This window comes from Pseudorasbora parva, chromosome 17, assembly GCF_024679245.1.
Source record: "Pseudorasbora parva isolate DD20220531a chromosome 17, ASM2467924v1, whole genome shotgun sequence".
Taxonomy (NCBI): domain Eukaryota; kingdom Metazoa; phylum Chordata; class Actinopteri; order Cypriniformes; family Gobionidae; genus Pseudorasbora; species Pseudorasbora parva.
Window position 1 is genome coordinate 4,507,420 of NC_090188.1, and position 20,316 is coordinate 4,527,735.

A 20,316-nucleotide genomic window follows, 5' to 3' on the forward strand; every position below is an offset into this window, starting at 1 on the left:
GCTGGGATTAAAGTTAGCCTGGACTTTTTAAATATAACTCTGATTGTATTTGTCTGACAGAAGAATGTCATAAACACCTATAATGACTTGAGGGTGAGTAAATCATAGGCTTGGTTTCATTTTTGGGTGAACTAACCCTTTCAGCATTCATTTTCAACATTTAGCAGCAATAGATAAAGGCTTAAAGCAGGTTGGAACTGTTTTCCTTCGTGGAAGCTTTGCGTAAGAGCTAATAAAATATTTAATCTCGAGACAATATTTTGTGTCTAATAATTATTTATTTGAGACTAGTAGCCGTGTGATAAGCGGGATAATGTACACCCACCCGGTTGTTATCGCAGAATAAACCCCTTCAGAGTGATGCTCCGCTTCGCGTCGGGGTCCTGATCACTCTGTCGGGGTTTATTCTGCGATAACAACCGGCTGGGTGTACATTATCCCTTACATATATTATCATTATATCAGTTAATGAAATTAATAATATTCAAATTTTTTACTCTAAAGTTAAATTAAATCTGTAAAGCCTAAAATGTTACTTCCATATTGTTTTACTGTACATTTCTAGAAACAACCATTTCTTCCGTTTTTTAACCGTACATTTTTTTTTCTTTTGTAGTAAGAATAAAAAAGTAGTAAGTCCAGTAATCTTGAAATATTACCAAGTTATTTTTACATTTACTTAAAAGGTTTTTACTTGCTTTAAAAGTGTAACCGATTAATCAGACAACAGTTGGCATGTATTAGATTATGTGCAACCGGTTTTTCAGTTTTTCATATTTGATCATGTCGATCATTTAGAGGCCTTAGAAATAACAAATATAATAATAATATAATAGAAATATAAAAAATGATACAGTAGGATTTATAGGGCTAAAGCAGCAAAGCCCAGCCAGTAAACCATATTAGGCTGGTTTAAGCTGGTTTCAGCCTTGAAATGTTGTTGTAGTGGGTATTAGCACAATTCATTAGCTCTTTCTTCAGACATTTTTCTCTTTTAAGTCAACTGCACTCATGACAAAACAACAGTTTGAAGAGAATCTTACTGAGAATATTACTTGCAGTGTATACTCAAGCATTGGTGTGTTTGTGAGAGCCGGTCGGTTAGAAGGATTCAGACCGGTGCTGCCATCTGGCATCTCGCTAGTTTTGGGGATTTGCGTCTTCCAGTAAAAGTCTCCATAAAGAGTAATGAGTGCGGCTCCCATACACGATACACCCAGGTAACCTCTGCTACCAGCGCTGACACAAGTGGCCATTGTTTCTAAACCTGCTTCGGTCCAGAATGTCGCCAGCATTGTGCCAATGAAACCAAAGGCAGAGAACCACCTGATGCAACGCAATTAAAACTAGTCCAAAAACGAAGCTGGAGACAATATGGCGCACCTGGACGAATGCTCACGTGCCACTGTTGGTGCTTTCGGCGGGTTCAGGGGTCAGCATGGGCACCCTGACTGGTCTATGCCGCCCCATACACAACACACTGAGATGCTCTGTGTATTCTGACACCTTTCTATCAGAACCAGCATTAACTTCTTAAACCATTTGAGCTCCAGTAGCTCGTCTGTTTGATCTGACCACACGGGCCAGCCTTCGCTCCCCACGTGCATCAATGAGCCTTGGCCGCCCATGACCCTGTGGCCGGTTCTCCACTGGTCCTTCCTTGGAGCACTTTTGATAGATACTGACCACTGCAGACCGGGAACAGCCCACAAGAGCTGCAGTTTTGGAGATGCTCTGACCCAGTCATCTAGCCGTCACAATCTGGCCCTTGTCAAACTCACTCAAATCCTTACGCTTGCCTATTTTTACTGCTTCTAACACATCGACTTTAAGGACAAAATGTTCACTTGCTGCCTAATATATCCCACCCACTAACAGGAGCCGTGATGAAGAGATCATCAGTGTTATTCACTTCCCCTGTCAGTGTGTTATGCCTGATCAATGTATATATAAATATATATAAAAATAGATTTATTTTGAAATTATATTTTTTTTTATTCTTTCGTTGAACAGTGTTAATTTGAAATAGAATCTTTTGTAAAATCATAAATATCTTTACTGTCATCTTGCCGAATAAAAGTATTCATTTCTTTGTTTAAAAATCTTACTGAACTGAAAAATGAGAATGGAAGAAAAAACATCCAAGAAAATCATGATACACACACACTGAAGCTCTTCTTCAGCACTAATGGCCTGTAATATAACAAATGGTTTAAGTTGCTATTTTATTAATCCAATGAGTGTTTTCCTCTATTTTCTGCAGGTACGTCCAAAAGATGTTATTTCAGCCATAATGTCAGCGGATATGAAAACGTCTAGATTTGGGAGTTTTGAGAGAGAACGCCGTTTGTCCTGGCGGCCTGTTTCTGCCCTCGCAGCACAATCGAAGCGCGTCATACTTCATGGAAACGTCTAGATCTGTCGTGCCAGTTTCAATAACACCTTGAAAGGCTTTTCCTGAATGTGGTGTCTCACAGACAACGGGGCTTTGTTAGATAGAGAGGCTGTCATAAAATAAATGACAGAAACTGACTCATTTACATCCCATCCAAACCGACAAGCAGGAAAAGAGGAGCCTCAGATTTTGCCTACTTAAATAACGGCACATCATCCGTGGAGTGAAGCGAGTGTGTTTGTGTGGCTGAAAGAGGAGCCAGACCCGATGTGTCAGAGGTCATTTTACAATCACAACTCCAGCGACTGCCGCACACAATCAGCTCTATGCTGCTGGAATTAACACTTGCTCATGTTTAGCATCGGTTATGTAATTACAGCAAAGTGCTGGTTGCCATTTTAGCGTCAAGCAGTAAAAACACTCAAGGTTCTTTCACATGACTCACAAAAAAAAAATGCTGCATCCCATTTTGTCTACTTATACTACGCCATAAAAGTAGCCTATGTACTGTTTTTGTAAAGAAAAAGTAATTACTTTTAAGTGTGTAGCAACTTTAACAAACAGCTCTGCTGCTTTAGTTACATGCATCCCGTCAGCGTTTAAACTGCCCTATCAATCATCGTGTCACATTTAAAATCCTCCACAATCAATTTAATCTCCTTCTGTTTTGGACACTCCCCTCATGTATTATGCAATTTGAATAATAATGCATTTAAAAGTTAATGACCAAACGTGTCTTTTTATAAAAAAGTTTACTATGATGTTGCAGATAAAATATAATGTGGATAACTGAATAAATATCTTTTCGTCAGGTTCAATACTTATAATTATTAATTGAAACCCCTTTATCTAAACCTTTTTACTTAACTGTCGGACTCACACATTCGCCATTTTTATAGTTTTTTTACAATTTTATTTTGTGTTTGTAGTTCTAACTGAATCTTCGTCCAAGGCGCAATGGGTTGTTGGGCAAAAGTAGTGTGTATGAATCTGCTCTTCAGATCCAAACCGGGATAATTGTAGACCATCCGGAAATCTTTGGATCTCTCATTTCAACATTTAAACACAAACTACGATTTGTGACACACTAATTCTCATTTTGAATACTATTTAGGGTGGATGGTATGTGAATTGGGATGCATATTAGTGTTGTTATTGCTAACTTAAACTATTAAAAAAGTTTTAATTTAAATAATATATAAATATTATATGATAAAACACAAATTTAAAAAAATGCTGCCTTAGAAACTAACTAAAATAAGTGCAAGTTGAAGTGCTAAAATTACTAAAAATAAATAAAATCTAAACAGAAATATTTTTTAAAAACATAAAACTAATAAACATGACAAAAGCACATAGCATTACTAAAAATTTAACTAAAATTAAACTGAAAACAAAAAACGCCAATTCAAAGTATTAATAATGAATATAATAGTATGACATAAATAATACTAAATAACTCTGCTAAAAACTCCTCTCAAACCAAACGGCATGAGTGATTTTATCATTTAACCCATAAGCCTTTCATTTCCACAGAATATTTAATGTGCATAATAAAGGGGCTTAGTAATCATCATTACAACTAAGAGGTTTTTTTATTATTCATCCCCCCTTTTTTTTTGTATCCGTCAGTCACATAAAATGACGACTAAACAGAAACTATATGAAAATCGTTTTAATCAGCTGTGGACTGAACAAGAAAATCTAAAAATCAATTATCATGTGATTTAATAACTATAACAAACGTTCTAATAATGCACCATCCTAAATGAAATCAATGAATCACATAACGTCTACTCTATGGCATTATACTTCAGTGTTTTGGGAGTCATGTGAAAATTCTGGTGCCATGTATGCATTTCCGCTCAGAAAGAGTACCAAAAAAAGGAAGAAAGGAAAAATAAGCAGCATAAGAAAATTGTACAATTATAACCGAATCAAAGCTGCATACCGTAAACCCCTTCAGACGGTTTTGTTCCTCTTTAACCTCCTTTCCCATAATTCTGTGTGGGTCTGTTCCCACGCTGCCGGGCGTCTCTTGGCTGGAGGTTTCAGGGTCACTGCCTTCCCTGGTTAACGAGGGTAGTTGAGCAGGCTTTTCGTTCCTACAAACACAAACACTCCGCCATCAAATCAACCTGCCAACAGCACTGGAAGCCCAAGCCAAGAACACAGAAGCTCCATCCCCGATTCTAATTATACCGACGGTGGATTCTCATTTACTGTCACTCTATGGAGATGGAATATGGTGACTGTGAGCGACTGATGATAGCCGATTACACATCTGGTATTTGTCACTTCCAAAATGTTTTCAAAGCACAGCCACTAAGATGGATGACTAAACACATCCTGTCTTCTACATCATGTCTTAAAATAAATACACACATGGGAATAAGCAGATTCAAGGGATGTAAAGCATGAAATGCTAAACTTTTGGAGGATAACACACACAAATATACAGACACACACACATATATATATATATATATATATATATATATAATATTATATTATATTATATTCACTAGTTCTTCCTTTAGAAAATGTGAATGGTGTTTGAATGGTGTACAAAACACCACTAATAAGGAATGAATAGATGGAACAGCATTATTTACTGAAAATCAGACATACACCAATCAGACATTACATTATGACAGCCTTCCTAATATTGTTTCCGATCCATGGAGGCGCTCTCGAAGCATGGACTCCTCTAGACCCCTGAAGGTGTGCTGTGGTATCTGTCACCAAGATATAAGCAGCAGATCCTTTAAGTCCTGTAAGTTTTGAAGTGGCACCTCCATGGATCGGACTTGTTTGTTCAGCACATCCCACAGATGCTCGATTGGATTGAGAATTCGTGAAGCATTTGTGCTTTGTGTCAGGAGCATTATCCTGCTGGAAGAGCCACAGCCACCAGAATACCGTTTCCATGAAAGGCTGAACATGGTCTCAGCAATGCTTAGGTGGGTGGAGCGTGTCAAAGTAACATCCACATGGATGGAGGACCCAAGGTTTCCCAGCAGAACATTGCCCAAAGCATCACACTGCCTCCGCCGGCTCGCCTTCTTCCCATAGTGCATCCTGGGGCCATGTGTTCCCCAGGTAAGACACACACACACCAGGCCACCTTCTTCAATTGCTCCTTGATCCAGTTCTGATGCTCACGTGCCACTGTTGGTGCTTTCAGCGGGGTCAGGGGTCAGCATGGGCACCCTGACTGGTCTATGCCGCCCAAATACACAACAAACTGTGTATTCTGAACCTTTCTGTCAGAACCAGCATTAACTTCTTAAACCATTTGAGCTCCAGTAGCTCGTCTGTTTGATCGGACCACACGAGCCAGCCTTCGCTCCCCACGTGCATCAATGAGCCTTGGCCACCCATGACCCTGTGGCCGGTTCTCCACTGGTCCTTCCTTGGAGCACTTTTGATAGATACTGACCACTGCAGACCGGGAACAGCCCACAAGAGCTGCAGTTTTGGAGATGCTCTGACCCAGTCGTCTAGTCCAGTTTTCCTGCTTCTAACACATCAACTTTGAGGACAAAATGTTCACTTGCTGCCTAATATATCCCACCCACTAACAGGAGCTATGAAGAGATAATCAGCTATTCACTTCACCTTCAGTGGTCATAATGTTATGCCTGATCGGTGTATATATGTAATAATAGAATCTGTTTTTATATTATGATTTTAAACTACTTACGAGTAACTGGCTGTCTTTGTTAATTTCCCTTAAACGTTCCTCTCGGCTATGAACTTTTACTATGTTTACAGAACAGAACGAGCTGCTTGTGTATTATTTTACCATTAGTAACTTTTGCCATGAATTCATCTTGATTAAACATCTGCTTTGCCCAAATAAACTCTTACGCATTTAATATAAGAAATAAATTCCTCTTAATTACAGGGATAGACATGCTTCATCCTCAACCAAAGGCATAAGGAAGAGATGGCAATCTTTCCGCAGTAAGCACATTATTTATTATGACTAACTGGGCTCGGGAGCAGGAATCGCAGACTTTTAGACCTCAAACGACAATGAAATCAATACGGACGCCTTAGATGATGGAGCAATAAAATACAAAACAAGCTCAAACTTGGATTCAGTTGCAAAATTGCAGCAAACAAACAAACAGGGTAATTCCCAACAAAATTTGATATTAAACGGCTTGGTTTGGTGTTTAGCATTTTAAAACATTACGCTAAACAGAGGGGGAAATTCTGATTGGTAATAGCTGACATTATGAAAATAAGCAAATATTTTTATATGCATCTAATTATCATTTGGAAACGTTTTCCCTGGCCGTGCACCACACGGCTTGAGGAGGGGAATATAAATGCAACAAAAACAGGATTATGGAAAGCGCCTTCGGCTCTGTGGAAAGCCCAGAGTTTGCCCATTAAGGAGGGAAATGGCTTGTGTCCCCGAGAGGACACCATAGGGTTTGTGCGGTTTATAACTATGGTGGTTTGAGTTACCTGAGAGTCTTCTGGAGGACAGCCCAGTAGTCTTTTAACTCGCTCTGCTTCTGTGTGACCCGGGCCGCCAGCGCGGGGTGCAGGTTGGATAGCTGGGAAACAGTCACATCCAGCATCTGAAACCACACAGACAGACACAGGAAAACAAACACGGGCGTCAGGATGGTGTTTGACAGACAGCTGGACGGTGAACTAAAGCATTCAGGGCACAGCAGCTTGCGTAGCTATAATGGGATATGAATTTTGGATCGCACACCATAATTTGACTGGCAATGTCCCGAATTTCCCCATCTCTGCCGGTTTCCTCTCCACTGCTTGGAGAGAGGCTTTTTCTCTGGATGAGAAGATAAAAAAGGAGCAAAACCATAAATAACACGAATGGATTACATCAGCACATCCCAACATTTAGTGCAGCAGTGGGGTGTATATTCATATCAAAGGACACGTCAAAGCATACTGTCACAGATATTGGCCTTCCTGTGGGGTTTGAACTGAAATAGCACTGCTGATGGAACTATGAAAGAAAATGATTACCATGTTATTGATGGAACAGACAACATTATCTGCCTGCTGGTAGAAGGATGAGACTTCGAGGGCAAGCTGAAGATTTTCATGATATTCTTTCAAGTGCGACTGGGCCTTTAGCCACCTAGCCAACAAATAATAATGAGGGGGGAAAAAATTATTTACAGTACATACATACATACATACATACATACAGGGCCTAAAATGAGTACACAGCAAGTGCCAAATGCGAGTAAAAATCAGTGTTGGCGATCATATGAAAAGCTGTCAATCGGCAGTTGGCTGGTAACATTTTCATGAATTATAACCATGCAAAATTGTGAGAACTTGAAAAAACAAGGCCGATGAGATGACGGGCCAGTGTTGCATCATCACAAAAGTTTAAGCTTTGTCAATTTAAATATTCAAGCTCAAAAAGAGGCGAAAGGGAACTCAATTCGATGCTCAGAAATCCACATTCCAGACAACGCACGAATACTGAATCAAGCTCTTTTTCACGTCTCCTTGTGTTTGAACAAAATTATTCAAACAAAATTGTCAAAATACCGGTCTTGGCAAGTTTCTTTGTAAACATAGTCAGTTATGTCTTAACTGAATGTAAACAGTTGAGAAATAAAACGCATGTGTAACAATATATTGGAGTATATAAGTGCATCCGCTCTTAAAGTGACAGCAGCCTAACATTATGTCTTTATGCATTCTTATTATTGTGTGCACTAACATTTTGTTGATGTGTTTTCTGCGGGTTGAGATGGTCTTTCCTTCAGTCTTTCCCTGTTTTTCCAGTCTGAGGGCCATATGATTGATCTCCTCATGAAGATTATGATAGAGCTGCTCATCCTGAAAGAAAGTTAAGCACAGAAGATTTCCTGAGCTGTAATGATCTCAGACACATTTTTACCAGGTGCTTGGATCACATTTTTGGCACTGGTTTAATATTCCCAACCCTGGAAGTACAAATGACTGTTTCAATTGGCTTGAAGGATGCTAGTGAATCAATGACATCTCTGAGTAAGTAATAAAGGAGAGTATAACAATGAATAGTGGCCTATATGTGCATGAACAGAAGCACTTACTGACATACAGGTTACCTCAAAAAAGCCAAATGTTTTCCAGTACCCATAATTGAGGCCTGCTTAGAATTTAGCAGCAATTTCTGCGGCTGTTGTCTGGACTCACCCACCTGTTTCAAATCCAGTATCTTCCTGGTAAGCTGCATCTTGTCAGTGTTTTCCCCAAGGATGTTGGCCAGTGATTGTTCCTGCTCCTGCTGACACATATAAAAGCTTTACAGCCCTGAATTGTTGTAGCCCAGCGATTGTTTTCTTTGAATACGGCTACTGTTGCTCTAAATGAGCCTGGCTCCCATGGTGAGACGTAAAACAGACTTGTTAAGTAACACCTCGGCATCATGAACGCAGATGCAAAGCAGGCAGACCATTAATGAGTGAAGAAAAACCGTCAAAATATGACCAAAATCACAGAAGGAACACATATTTTAATTAAGTTTTAAATGTATATGGCTCTGTGTTACAAACCAAACACTGTAAACAAAAGAAAGACTGCCTTCAAATCAAGCTAATTTAAAAACATTTAAAATAATTGTCTCACAGTACGCCTAAAAAATCTTAGTTTACCTAGAAATAGGCTTCAAATTCTTTATGTAAAATTTTGATTTGTCTCTTTTGAATGTGAATGTTTATCCTAACATAGAATCACCTCCATGTTCTCTATATAAACCACTAAGATTACTGATTTAGGACTAAATCCAAACACAATCGCATTCAGAGGCTTTGTTAATCAGTAAAACTAGGTTTTGTGGTGTATTTAACCTTCTCTTTGATCCATGCCTCCAGACGGTCCACCTTCTTGTTAAACTCCTGAAGAGTCTTAGCTCCGCCCATCGCCTTGATTTGATTGGCCGCCGTCTGTTTGAGCGCGTTCCATTGGTCGCGGATCTGACCCAGCTGTTTCTTCACCAGGTCAGACGTCGGGTTAAGCTTGCACATTAACTGCTCTCCCATCTGCACAAACATTCAGCAGCATTACACAAGCTACAAAAGAACACTCTGATGATTTACAGTCCGCTAAAACAACAGCTTAATCATATCAGCGCACTTGAAATCCACCCAACTCCTCGTTCCCCTTCTCTTAGACAACAGGAGTTCCGGTTTTGCAACCCTCTGGGGATGTGTGTCAGGAGAGGTTAATTATTTGCAATGTGCTATTTCAGAATGTAGGGAAAAGAGGACAAATTTAGCTGTGCTGGGGGGAAAAAATCATTTTGGATGTTTGGAAGCTTTTTGAGGTTCTACAGGTCTCGTTACAGTTAAACTGTTAAAAATTGCTTTGACAAATCAGCATTAATAGATTGTTACCATAACAATTTGTAAATGTTTTGCCGTTTATTTGCAAAAGGGAGAACTTCTTTTGTTGATTTTGGCTGAGGAACCTGTCGAAACCTGACATGCTTAGAACGATGATTCATCAATCTTTTACCGTCCTAATGAAGACGGTTTCTCCTCACCTGGTTGAGTTGTATGACGGTGTTCTCAAAGTCCTTCAAATCCCTCTGGAGTGTTTGGCAAACTTCCTCCCAGTCTGTCAGAGGACATTTTTGGCCGTCCCGCAGGTCTCGTAGCTTTGCTCTGATCCACGCCTCGGCCTGTGGGACACAAACACATGACGATTACTTTAAAAACTTCCAATTAATTCAAAAGGAATCTCATGAGTGGCTGATTTGGAGCACAAAATTGACAATAAAGGCATTTTGAATGTTACAAACTCTTTCTATTTCAAATACGGCATCGGCTATTTACACTAGATTCTATTTACACAAAGTTAAAAAAAAAATTGTATTTTGCTTACAATTAGTATAAATAGCAGCTTTAGCAGATATATTTAGCCTGGATGCCAGCCGAACTTGGCGCCGCCCACACATTTTTTAGGTTCGGGTGGTTCGGTCTGACCTCGATCCATAGAGGAGCAATTATCAAAGCCCGCCCTGATGATTTCATTGTTCCGAATAGTTTCTGTTTGGACCAATGAAATCATCAGGGCGGGCTTTAGACGATGACGGACAGATGATCAACAATAACGTAATCATCACGTCATCAAAGGGGCTTGGGTTATATTTGTTCGAATCCTAAACGGAGAGCATGTTTGTATCTCCATTCACCTTCACTGTTTTTTTTTTTACAACACCGGCAAAGATAGAAAAAAATGGTGTTTGGGGGTAAAATGTGTGTTATTTTGGCAAGGTTGCCTGCTTTATTCACACTCATGGGTCTATATATCACATAATAGTCACTTAAACCCGCGGACATAGAAAACAACCCGTGGAAAAAAACGCGGACTTGGCAACACAGTGCAGTTGAGCTCTATTTGACAATGCGTCGCTTCGTTGCTCTGGTTGGTTGTAGGTCTAGCCAATTGAGGTCTTTCCTGGTTCGGTTGAAACACGCCCCATAATCACAGCCCAATGGAGCAGTTACAGACTCATATTCTGACTAGAATTGAAATTTAGATATACAAATTTAGAATTATCAGCTAATATATCGGTTATTGCCTTTCAAATATAATTGGCCAAAATGATATACAAATGATATACAAATTTGGATTTAGATTTACCGGCCAATATATCGGTTATCGGCTTTCGAATATAAAGAATTAATGGAATTATCATATCCCTATGACACTTCCCTAAATTTTATACTAATAAATAGTGGCCCTTAAAAATTATATAAAAATATATTGTTATCAGTTTTTAAATATAAAGAGTTATTGGTTATTGGTATTGGTCAAAATTTTCATATTGGTGCATCCCTAATTTATACTTATAAATAGTGGCAGATGTTGTTTGCACTTCAATTTTGTACATTAAACAATATGCAATCATAACAGTGTAAATTATTATATTTATTCATATTAATAAATGGATGCCGCCTTATTGGGACAATAAAGCCCACCCTACACCTAACCCTAACCGATAAACACTTTATTCTTAAACATACGTAAGACACTTTATTTCCACTTTTCAAAATATTTTTTCTTCATTTTTTATTGAAAATCAATGCGATCCGATCTAATATGTGATGAAAAAGGGACGTAAGTGAGTTTGGCAATAGGCTTGGTAAGGCTTAGTTCTTTTAAAATATTTATATCCCTGAAAAAAAAAAGTATTGCTGTTTTCCACAAAACTGTTTTCAACATTGATCATAATTAGAAATGTTTCCCGAGCAGAATTTCATCATATTAGAATGATTAGTGAAGGATCATTTGACATTGAAGACTGGAGTAATGATGATTAATTTTAGCCTTGATCACAGGAATAAATTACATTACATACATATATTCACATAGAAAACTGTTATTTTAAATGATAATAATATTTCACAATATTACTGATTTTACTGTAAACAAATGCATCTTTAGTGAGCATATTTAAAAAACCGTACCGACCCCAAACTTTCGAATGCTAATATTATTGGAGAAATGGCAAAATGTCCAGTTTCTGAACTATTAAGCCTGGATCACATCACAGAGGATATTAGTTTCATCCTCTGTTTTTTCTTTGTGTTTTATTGTTAATGCTTGAAACATGAACACATGTTGGGACACTTAAGGCCCATTTTACGCTCGCTTAGCTTTCTGAGAGCTTTCTGGAAACACAATATTAAGCAAATAGATTTTAAAGGGTTCTTTAAAGTCACAGTCACTCACTATTATTTCACGGTGAGGAAAGACAAGCTCCTCCGTGACTTCTTGTTTTTGAAGAAAACATCGATTACTCGTGTCTCGACTTACAGAAACACTTCAGAAACATCATCGGGAGATTGCTCGCTGTTTCTCAGATATCACGTTATGAGCAGGAAAGGTTTCTTTTGGCTTGAGTGCACAGATTGTTGCATAAGGCTTTTGAAACCACCATTTCTGGCCATGTTTGCACTGCGCGAATAGAAAACAGGTGGCCGAGCCCAGATAGGTCTTGGACGTGTTTATTTGGTATGAACACAATGTATGACCACTGGCGGTCTTCAAAAAGCCCACCCACATCACCGCCAACGAAAGGACTGTTAAATGAACTTGTCATTTCTACACGACTAAACCCAGCGGTTTGCGTTGTGATCTCCAAAGCTAATAAAACCAACAAACCGGGCTAAATATAAGGAGACGGCTTAGTGCTGCTGGCTAAAGAAACCATCACTATTGCTACAGTGCACATTAAATAATAATCTCCGCCTCATAATTTGTCCCGCACCGACAGATGTGATTGATTGCTGAGGACACGTCAATTTTGTTTTCCACATTTTTCAAAAATTTGTGGTCTTGAGAGTACAAAGCCAAATCGCTCTCACATCAAAAACACGGAGATTCACATCACATGTGGACTAAAGGAGGAGAAAAAAAACACCACAATTCCTGGCAAGATCTCTCAGTGCAGATAAAAAATAATATGATGTCACTTCTAATAAAAGATCAGCCATTATTTTTAATGGCTTCCCACAGGCTCAAAGGTATTTCTATATTGGAGGCCTGTGTAAACAGCTCTATCGCCTCGTTTCGGCCCCACCGATGACTTCATACAGGAGGACAATGCCTTTGTTTCTTCCGCTTCCCTTTAGAACAATAGTGTGCTTTTCAAAAAATAACATTCTGTAAATCATACCAAATGTTTTGGTGAAATGATCCTGCTATAGATGTCATCAGCGTGCCTGAGGTCCTTAAAGTGATAGATCACCTAAAAATGAGAATGTGATGTTTATCTGCTGACCCCCCAGGGCATCCGAGATGTAGGTGTGTTTGTTTCTTCACTAGAACTCAAATGAAGATTTTTATCTCCAGCCGTTGCTCGTATAATGCGTGTCAATGGGGTGTATTTCTATGAGAGTAAAAAACACACAGACATACGAATTAGAGTGCGGATCGGGCTGCATTTTTCTGTCCGAGCCTGACCCGCGTCCGACAGAGCAGTAACCGAACCCGACCCGAGCCCGACAGGCATTCAAATATTTATGTCCGAGCCCGACCCGAGCCCGACAGTTAAAATCTATTTTTTCCCGTTTGTGTGGAAATCCCGCTTTTATTAAGCAACTGTAAGGAAGGCATTCTGAAATGTTTACAGACGAGCGCATCAGCGCGCACACGGGGCATCAAACGTTACACAGAGCCCAATCAAATAGCCAACTGAAATTAAATGAACAAAGGTCTGCTAAAAATGGCCCAAGCTAACAGAACAAAACATTAACGTAACACAATTTAAATGCTTATTGAAATGAAAGTCATCTTACCAATTTTCTCAAACTGTGGTTCCTAAACTGCAACATGGGATCTATTTACATAATCTATCCATCAAAGTTTAGGCTAATCGAGGTTTTATGTAGAAAAAGGATTGCATCAACTGCGGATGGCTTCAAGGCTGTCCTGCTGCCAGCAGCGCTGAAGTTGCGCTCACTGGAATGACAAGGATGCCGCAGGCAATATGCACGCACGTGTTGCGAGTTGTTGTCACGGCGACATAAACAAATTTCCGCATGCAGGAAGACGGATGTTAGGGTTATATAATGCATGTATTTTAATCACAAAAACAAACCATTGCATCAAGTTAAACAGGCCCATTGGCTACTTGCATAATAAGCAGTTTTAAATTTAAAAGGTTCAATGCCTTTTCGCGCTGACGTGACCGTGACCGAGCCCGACCCGAACCCGAACCCGAACGTCATTTCTAAATATCTGTCCGAACCCGGCCCGACCCGTCGGGTACCGTCGGAACCCGTCGGGCTCGGGTCGGGTATCCATCCTCTAATATGAATCCATATTAAACCCTGTGGCTCGTGGAGACACATTGATGTCTAAAGACACGAAACGATCGGTTTCTGCGAGAAACACAACAGTATTTGGGTTGTTTTTTTTACCTCATATCAGACAAATCTCATTTAGTATTTCCAACGCCATTACTTCCGTCGAATAAGGTCAAAATCCCGTCACGATCATTTCTATGATAGATTCCTCATTACGCAGCATTCACACATAGGAGTTAACGCTTGACGGAGGGCGAGGCTGCAGCTTGGTGCTGACACGATCGTCATAGTGACAACAGCCAATCACATTAACTTACTTGCCGCTTGGACCACAACACAACACAAAAAAAGCCTTTTTATGACAGCTAGTCTGTGAGACGAAATGGATGCCGATTTGTTTGTTTGTGCAAATGCGATTGCTGTTGAGTACATTCAATCCTGAAATGTCCAGGAGCTGCATCTGGATGGTTCACTGTTTGAGCAGTAATGAACGCAATTGGCTAGCGTCTGCTGTAGGATATTTGCATACGCCGATCGGATTGGATGACGCCTGCGCTGGCGCTTGAAAAGTTGAGAAATCTTCAACTTCTGCCGCTTGCAACGCGAGTGAAGCGCCGCGACAGAACCCACAATTCAGTTTGGCAACGGATGATGTCACCCATTCAAAGTAAATGGGAAGCGTTAACGCTTATGCCCCGTGTGAATGCGGCGTTAGTTTCTGCGTGGATCGGTTGAATGAGGCATCTATGTAAATATATCTATGATCAGGCTAGTATTTTGACCTTATTCGACAGAAGTAATGGCGCTGGGAATACTAGATGAGACTCGCCTAATATGAGGTAAAAAAATAACAAATACTGTTGTGTTTCTTACAGAAACCGATCGTTTCGTGTCTTAAGACATCAATGTAACGCCACGAACCACAGGGTTTAATATGGATCCGTATGTCTGTGTTTTTTACTGTATTATGTCTGTATTTTAAAATTACACCCCATTGACACGCATTATACGAGCAACGGCTGGAGATAAAAATCTTAATTTGTGAAGAAACAAACACACCGACATCTCGGATGCCCTGGGGGTCAGCAGATAAACATCACAGGTTCATTTTTGGGTGAACTTTCCCTTTAAGGTTTTCCAACTTCCTTTGACTAAATGAGCAAAAAAGACTTCTTGTACTGTGACATTGGGCCTGTTAACACCTGGTATTAAGATGTGTTTTGGTCGAACAGTAGATGAGGCAGACGCATTATCGTTTACACCTAGTGTTTTAATCCGTCTCTTTTGTCCACTTTTATCCACTTATAATAATATTTTTGTGAAAACAGTGATACATTTTTGTTCAGGGATAGAAACATTTTAAAAGAAAATTTATGTGAAATAAAATCTTTTGTAACATTATACTTGCATTTCCTGTCACTTTTGATCAGTTTAATGCATCCTTCCTGAATAAAAGAATTGATTTCTTTCTTTCAAATAAAGCCCTGTCCTTTAATCATTATCAGAGTAGTTTGCAATCCATAATTTGAATCTAAATCTAGCTTCTTTTAATTGGTACATAAATTTAGAACTAACACACATTTTTAAGTGGATCCCTATAGAATACACAATATTATGCTTTCTAAAAAAGGGTTTTACGGTGCGATCTCAAAGAGCGCTGGAGGATGTGTTGACTTTCACCTCTTTAATTTATCTTCATTTGGGATTTCTTAAACAGAGGCCCATTTCCACATCCTCACTAACAGGGATTCATCGGTGCTATCTATCGGTCAACTGAATCGCTCAAAGAGATGGAGAGAGGGTTTGCCCAACACGAACGTACGGGTAAATATACATCCAAAGGCCTAAAATATTGGCAGCGGTTCTTTAGCCTATCAGGATTAACGACGCGTTACACTCATCTGTCGTCTACAACGGGTTTTCAAACTGGGGTCTTCCAGATGGGGCCGTTCAGAGAATGAAAAGACAAAGCAAAAATGGATAAAGTCTACTGATCATTCTGTTTATTTTTTAAATGTTTCTCTCTTTTCTCTTTCCAGAATTGTAAATGTTTGCTTTGTATCTTATCTTATCACTATAGTCCCCTTTATCATGCTCACTGGCGTTGTAAGGCGGTATTCTTAAGGCAGTATGTAAGCTGCTTTTATACATTTAATGTGAAAGTTGCTTATTTAAATTATTTCGAATTGAAAATATTCTTCTTCAGGTTTAACATCCAACATTAAGTAAAGCCAATTTAATTTTGGAAACAATATGTTGTATTTATTATGTCACTCTAACTTTTTATATAACAGTTTAAATGTTGTTGTTTTTTATACATAAAAATATATAGATTAGGAAGGGGGTCCTTCATAAAAGATTCATCATATTTGGGGGTCCTTGGCATCATAAAGTTTGAAAACCCCTGGTCTACAACACTGTGCTGCCCACTTTACGGTTAACAGGTAACATGTGCTGTTGAAAGTGGGACCGGAGATCAGCAGCTGCGTCCTGAAGCAGAAATGCCCTTGTATGTCAGAGCGAGTGTGTCGATGGGATAACGCGGCTCGGTTTTGCCTCAGAAGGCCAGAGGCGTGAATAGACAGGGCCAAACAATGATCTCATCCCAAAATAATTGCTCCTCTTGTGGCTGTTCTCGTTCCTCCCACTCCCCTGTGCTGCCCGCACTCCAACTTCAGACAAAAAGAAGCGAAGAAAAGAAAGAGGGGCTAGAACAGGGTCAGAGGGCCAGGATGGCCTGTTTCTACCTTTATCACACTGCTTTTTTTGTCTTTAAACTGCAAGTGTAATTTTCCACTTTAGTGATGCAAACACTCCACCAATTCAATACTTCTTACACCAGTTTAGTGGGAAAAACCATTAACAATAAAGTGACCAAAACACATCAACCTCTTCAAAGAGACAAAGTAAATATACATAGCATAAAAAGACATTCTGATTTCAATGATATTAACTTTCAAGAACAGGACAGATTTCACCCCCAAATCAACAAGAATGAAATAAGAAATTACATTTGGATAAAGCATAGTTTTAGGCTCCTTAATCTATCCACCCATTCATCCATCCATCCATCCATCCATCCATCCATCCATCCATCCATCCACCCACATATCTACGCATCACCCACCCATCCCTCCCTCCCTCCCTCCCTCCCTCCCTCCCTCCCTCCATCTTTTCACACACTCGCCCACCCATCCATCCATCCATCCATTCATTCATCCATACATTTATCATCCATCTATCCATCCATCCATCCACTCATCCATCCACTCATCCATCCACTCATCCATCCACTCATCCATCCACTCATCCATCCATCCATCCATCCATCCATCCATCCATCCATCCATCCATCCATCCATCCATCCATCCATTTCATTCATTCATTTCATTCATCCACCCACATATTTACGCATCACCCACCCATCCATCCATCCATCCATCCCTCCCTCCATCTCTTCACCCACCCACCCACCCACTCATCCATCCATCCATCCATCCATCCATCCATCCATCCATCCATCCATCCATCCATCCATCCATCCATCCATCCATCCATCCATCCATCTATCTATCTATCTATCTATCCATCCATCCATCCATCCATCCATCCATCCATCCATCCATCCATCCATCCATCCATCCATCCATCCACCCACCCATCCATCCATCCATCCATCCTATATATATATATATATAAATACCATTTACATTTCTCTATTATGCTTGCATAATTTGCACTGCATAATTAGAAAACGAATGTAAGCGTTGTAAGTTTGTAATGTAAGTATGTAAGTTTTGAATAAAATAATTATTGCCATATTTTTTTATTGTTAAAATAAATTGTTACAATGAAAAAAAAAGAAAAAACGTAATGGTCTTAATTTTCTTGCAAAAAAACAATATGTTTTCCATTTGAGTTTGGTGTGAAATGTGACCTTTTCACCATAAACAGCAGCGCTGAAAACAGGGGTTTAATTCCCAGGAATGCATAAAATGTTTAAAGAAATATTATGTTTTTTAATGGCTTGAACGTAATAAAAATCATCTGCCAAGTACATAAAATGCCACTAGTGAACTGTTTCATTTTTGTGAGAATAATTCCTTTAAAGCAGTCCGTCTTGATTTTTTAAATACATGTCCAGTGATCATACCTGAGTGATCTCCTTGTTAAAAAGGGCGTTTTGTTGGGTTAAACTGTGGTCATTCTGCACCGATGAGGCTTTTGAATCCGAACACATGTCCCTGTGCTCACAGGATGGACTGTCCACCGCAACCTTTTTGGGTATATGGGTCTGTGTGGGGGAAAAAATGAAAATGTTACTTATTCATGGGGAAAAGCGGTAATATAAACGAGCTAAAACATCTGAGCATGAGATGTTTGTGTGACGTCATTCTGAGTTTATATTGAGAGTAAGACGCTTACAGAATGGAAGGACTGCGAAAAACAAGTCCGGGCAAGAAACAAGGTCATTTCAGATCACTGGGACACAAAACCACAAAGTAAATTCCCACAGTGATTATGTCATTGATGACTACGAGTGAGGAAGAGCAGCTCGGCAACACTCGTGTTTAAATATGTGGAAAATTATCCACACGAGCACATGGAAGAGAATGAGAAAACACATTGGTAAACCAAACATGTGTTTAAAATGTCTGTTTAAATCAGTATATCATATGACTACAACTAAACAACAACTGGAAAATGATGCATTTCTATAATTATATATAAAATGCATAAAAAAACCAACAAAACCCTGAAAGTCTCAGTAATGTCATGCTTCACCAGAGTTAACTGATTATGAAGTGTTAGTTATCATCACTAACATAGGGGCAACAGTAATAGTGATGTTATTGGTGATTTGCTCTATGATATCACCCATCATATCAAATGATGTGTAATTATTATGGTCTGGAAACGTTTGCTGTGAATCAGGAGGATGGCGTGTAAACCGTACATTTGAACAGATGAAGACACGGTTACAAAACAGAAAGCCATTGCAAACTCGCGTCAGACAGTCTTATATAACCAAAGCCACCGTCAGCACACCCGCTGACAATAATGGTGGTGAGGACAAATTTAAAGCGCTCGAACAATTTAACAACGTGAATAAAGTCAGGAAACATCTGTGCCGATGCTGGGAAAGGGTGGCCCGTTACTTTATCACATCATCACAATCAGGAATAAAAAATGAGAGCATGTGTTTGTGTCCAAAAACATTATACTGCAAAAAAACGAAAAAAATATTTTGTCTTATACAAGATACATTTACTTCAGATGTTAATGGAACTTATCAATTATTGTTATTACAATAATTATTTACTAAACTAATAAATAAATAGTAAAAAAGTATTATTAAATTATTAAAGTAATTATTAAAAAATAATATTTATATAGGCTATAAAACTATACTATATTGCATATTATATATAAGTATAAAACATGTTATATCATAATTTATCTGTTCTTTTTTTTAAATGAATGCTTAATTTTAAAATGGTCATAAATTCAATAAGCAAATTTTGTTTCTTGTTTTAAGCAAATATATAAAATTCAGGTTATAAACTACACATACATTAAAGATATGCCAATATTTGTAAGAAAAACACACTCTGAATATTTTATATATATTTTTAGTGTAAATAATTGTTATAATCATTATATTTTTATATATATTACATTATATATATATATAATGATTATAACAATTATTCACACTAAATATATATATATATATATATATATATTTTATACTCTGAATATTTTACTCTATATACTCTATATATTTACTCTATATACTCTTTATACTATATACTCTGAATATTTTGCATATATTTTTAGTGTAAATAATTGTTATAATCATTATATAATTATATATATTACATTATATATATAATGATTATAACAATTATTTACACTAAAAAATATATAAAATATTCAGTGTGTTTATACGAGTCCATCTCAAAAAAATTGCATATTGTGATAAAGTTCATTATTTTCCATAATGTAATGATAAAAATTAAACTTTCATATATTTTAGATTCATTGCACACCAACTGAAATATTTCAGGTCTTTTATTGTTTTAATACTGATGATTTTGGCATACAGCTCA

At 38.4% G+C, this 20,316-nt stretch overlaps 1 protein-coding gene across 6 annotated transcripts in view; it reads right to left on the reverse strand.

The window, feature by feature from the left end:
* Window positions 1–20,316, reverse strand: part of LOC137045694 (spectrin beta chain, non-erythrocytic 1) — a 70,540-nt gene that overhangs the window by 42,483 nt on the left and 7,741 nt on the right. For all 6 annotated transcript variants that reach the window (XM_067422556.1, XM_067422554.1, XM_067422553.1 and 3 more), the window contains exons 3-11: window positions 18,357–18,497; window positions 9,930–10,067; window positions 9,235–9,426; window positions 8,586–8,669; window positions 8,124–8,242; window positions 7,412–7,526; window positions 7,134–7,211; window positions 6,878–6,993; window positions 4,347–4,500 (exon numbers count right to left, since the gene is read on the reverse strand). In XM_067422556.1, the coding sequence (XP_067278657.1) occupies window positions 4,347–4,500; window positions 6,878–6,993; window positions 7,134–7,211; window positions 7,412–7,526; window positions 8,124–8,242; window positions 8,586–8,669; window positions 9,235–9,426; window positions 9,930–10,067; window positions 18,357–18,497 (1,137 nt within the window). The remainder of the gene's footprint in view (window positions 1–4,346; window positions 4,501–6,877; window positions 6,994–7,133; window positions 7,212–7,411; window positions 7,527–8,123; window positions 8,243–8,585; window positions 8,670–9,234; window positions 9,427–9,929; window positions 10,068–18,356; window positions 18,498–20,316) is intronic.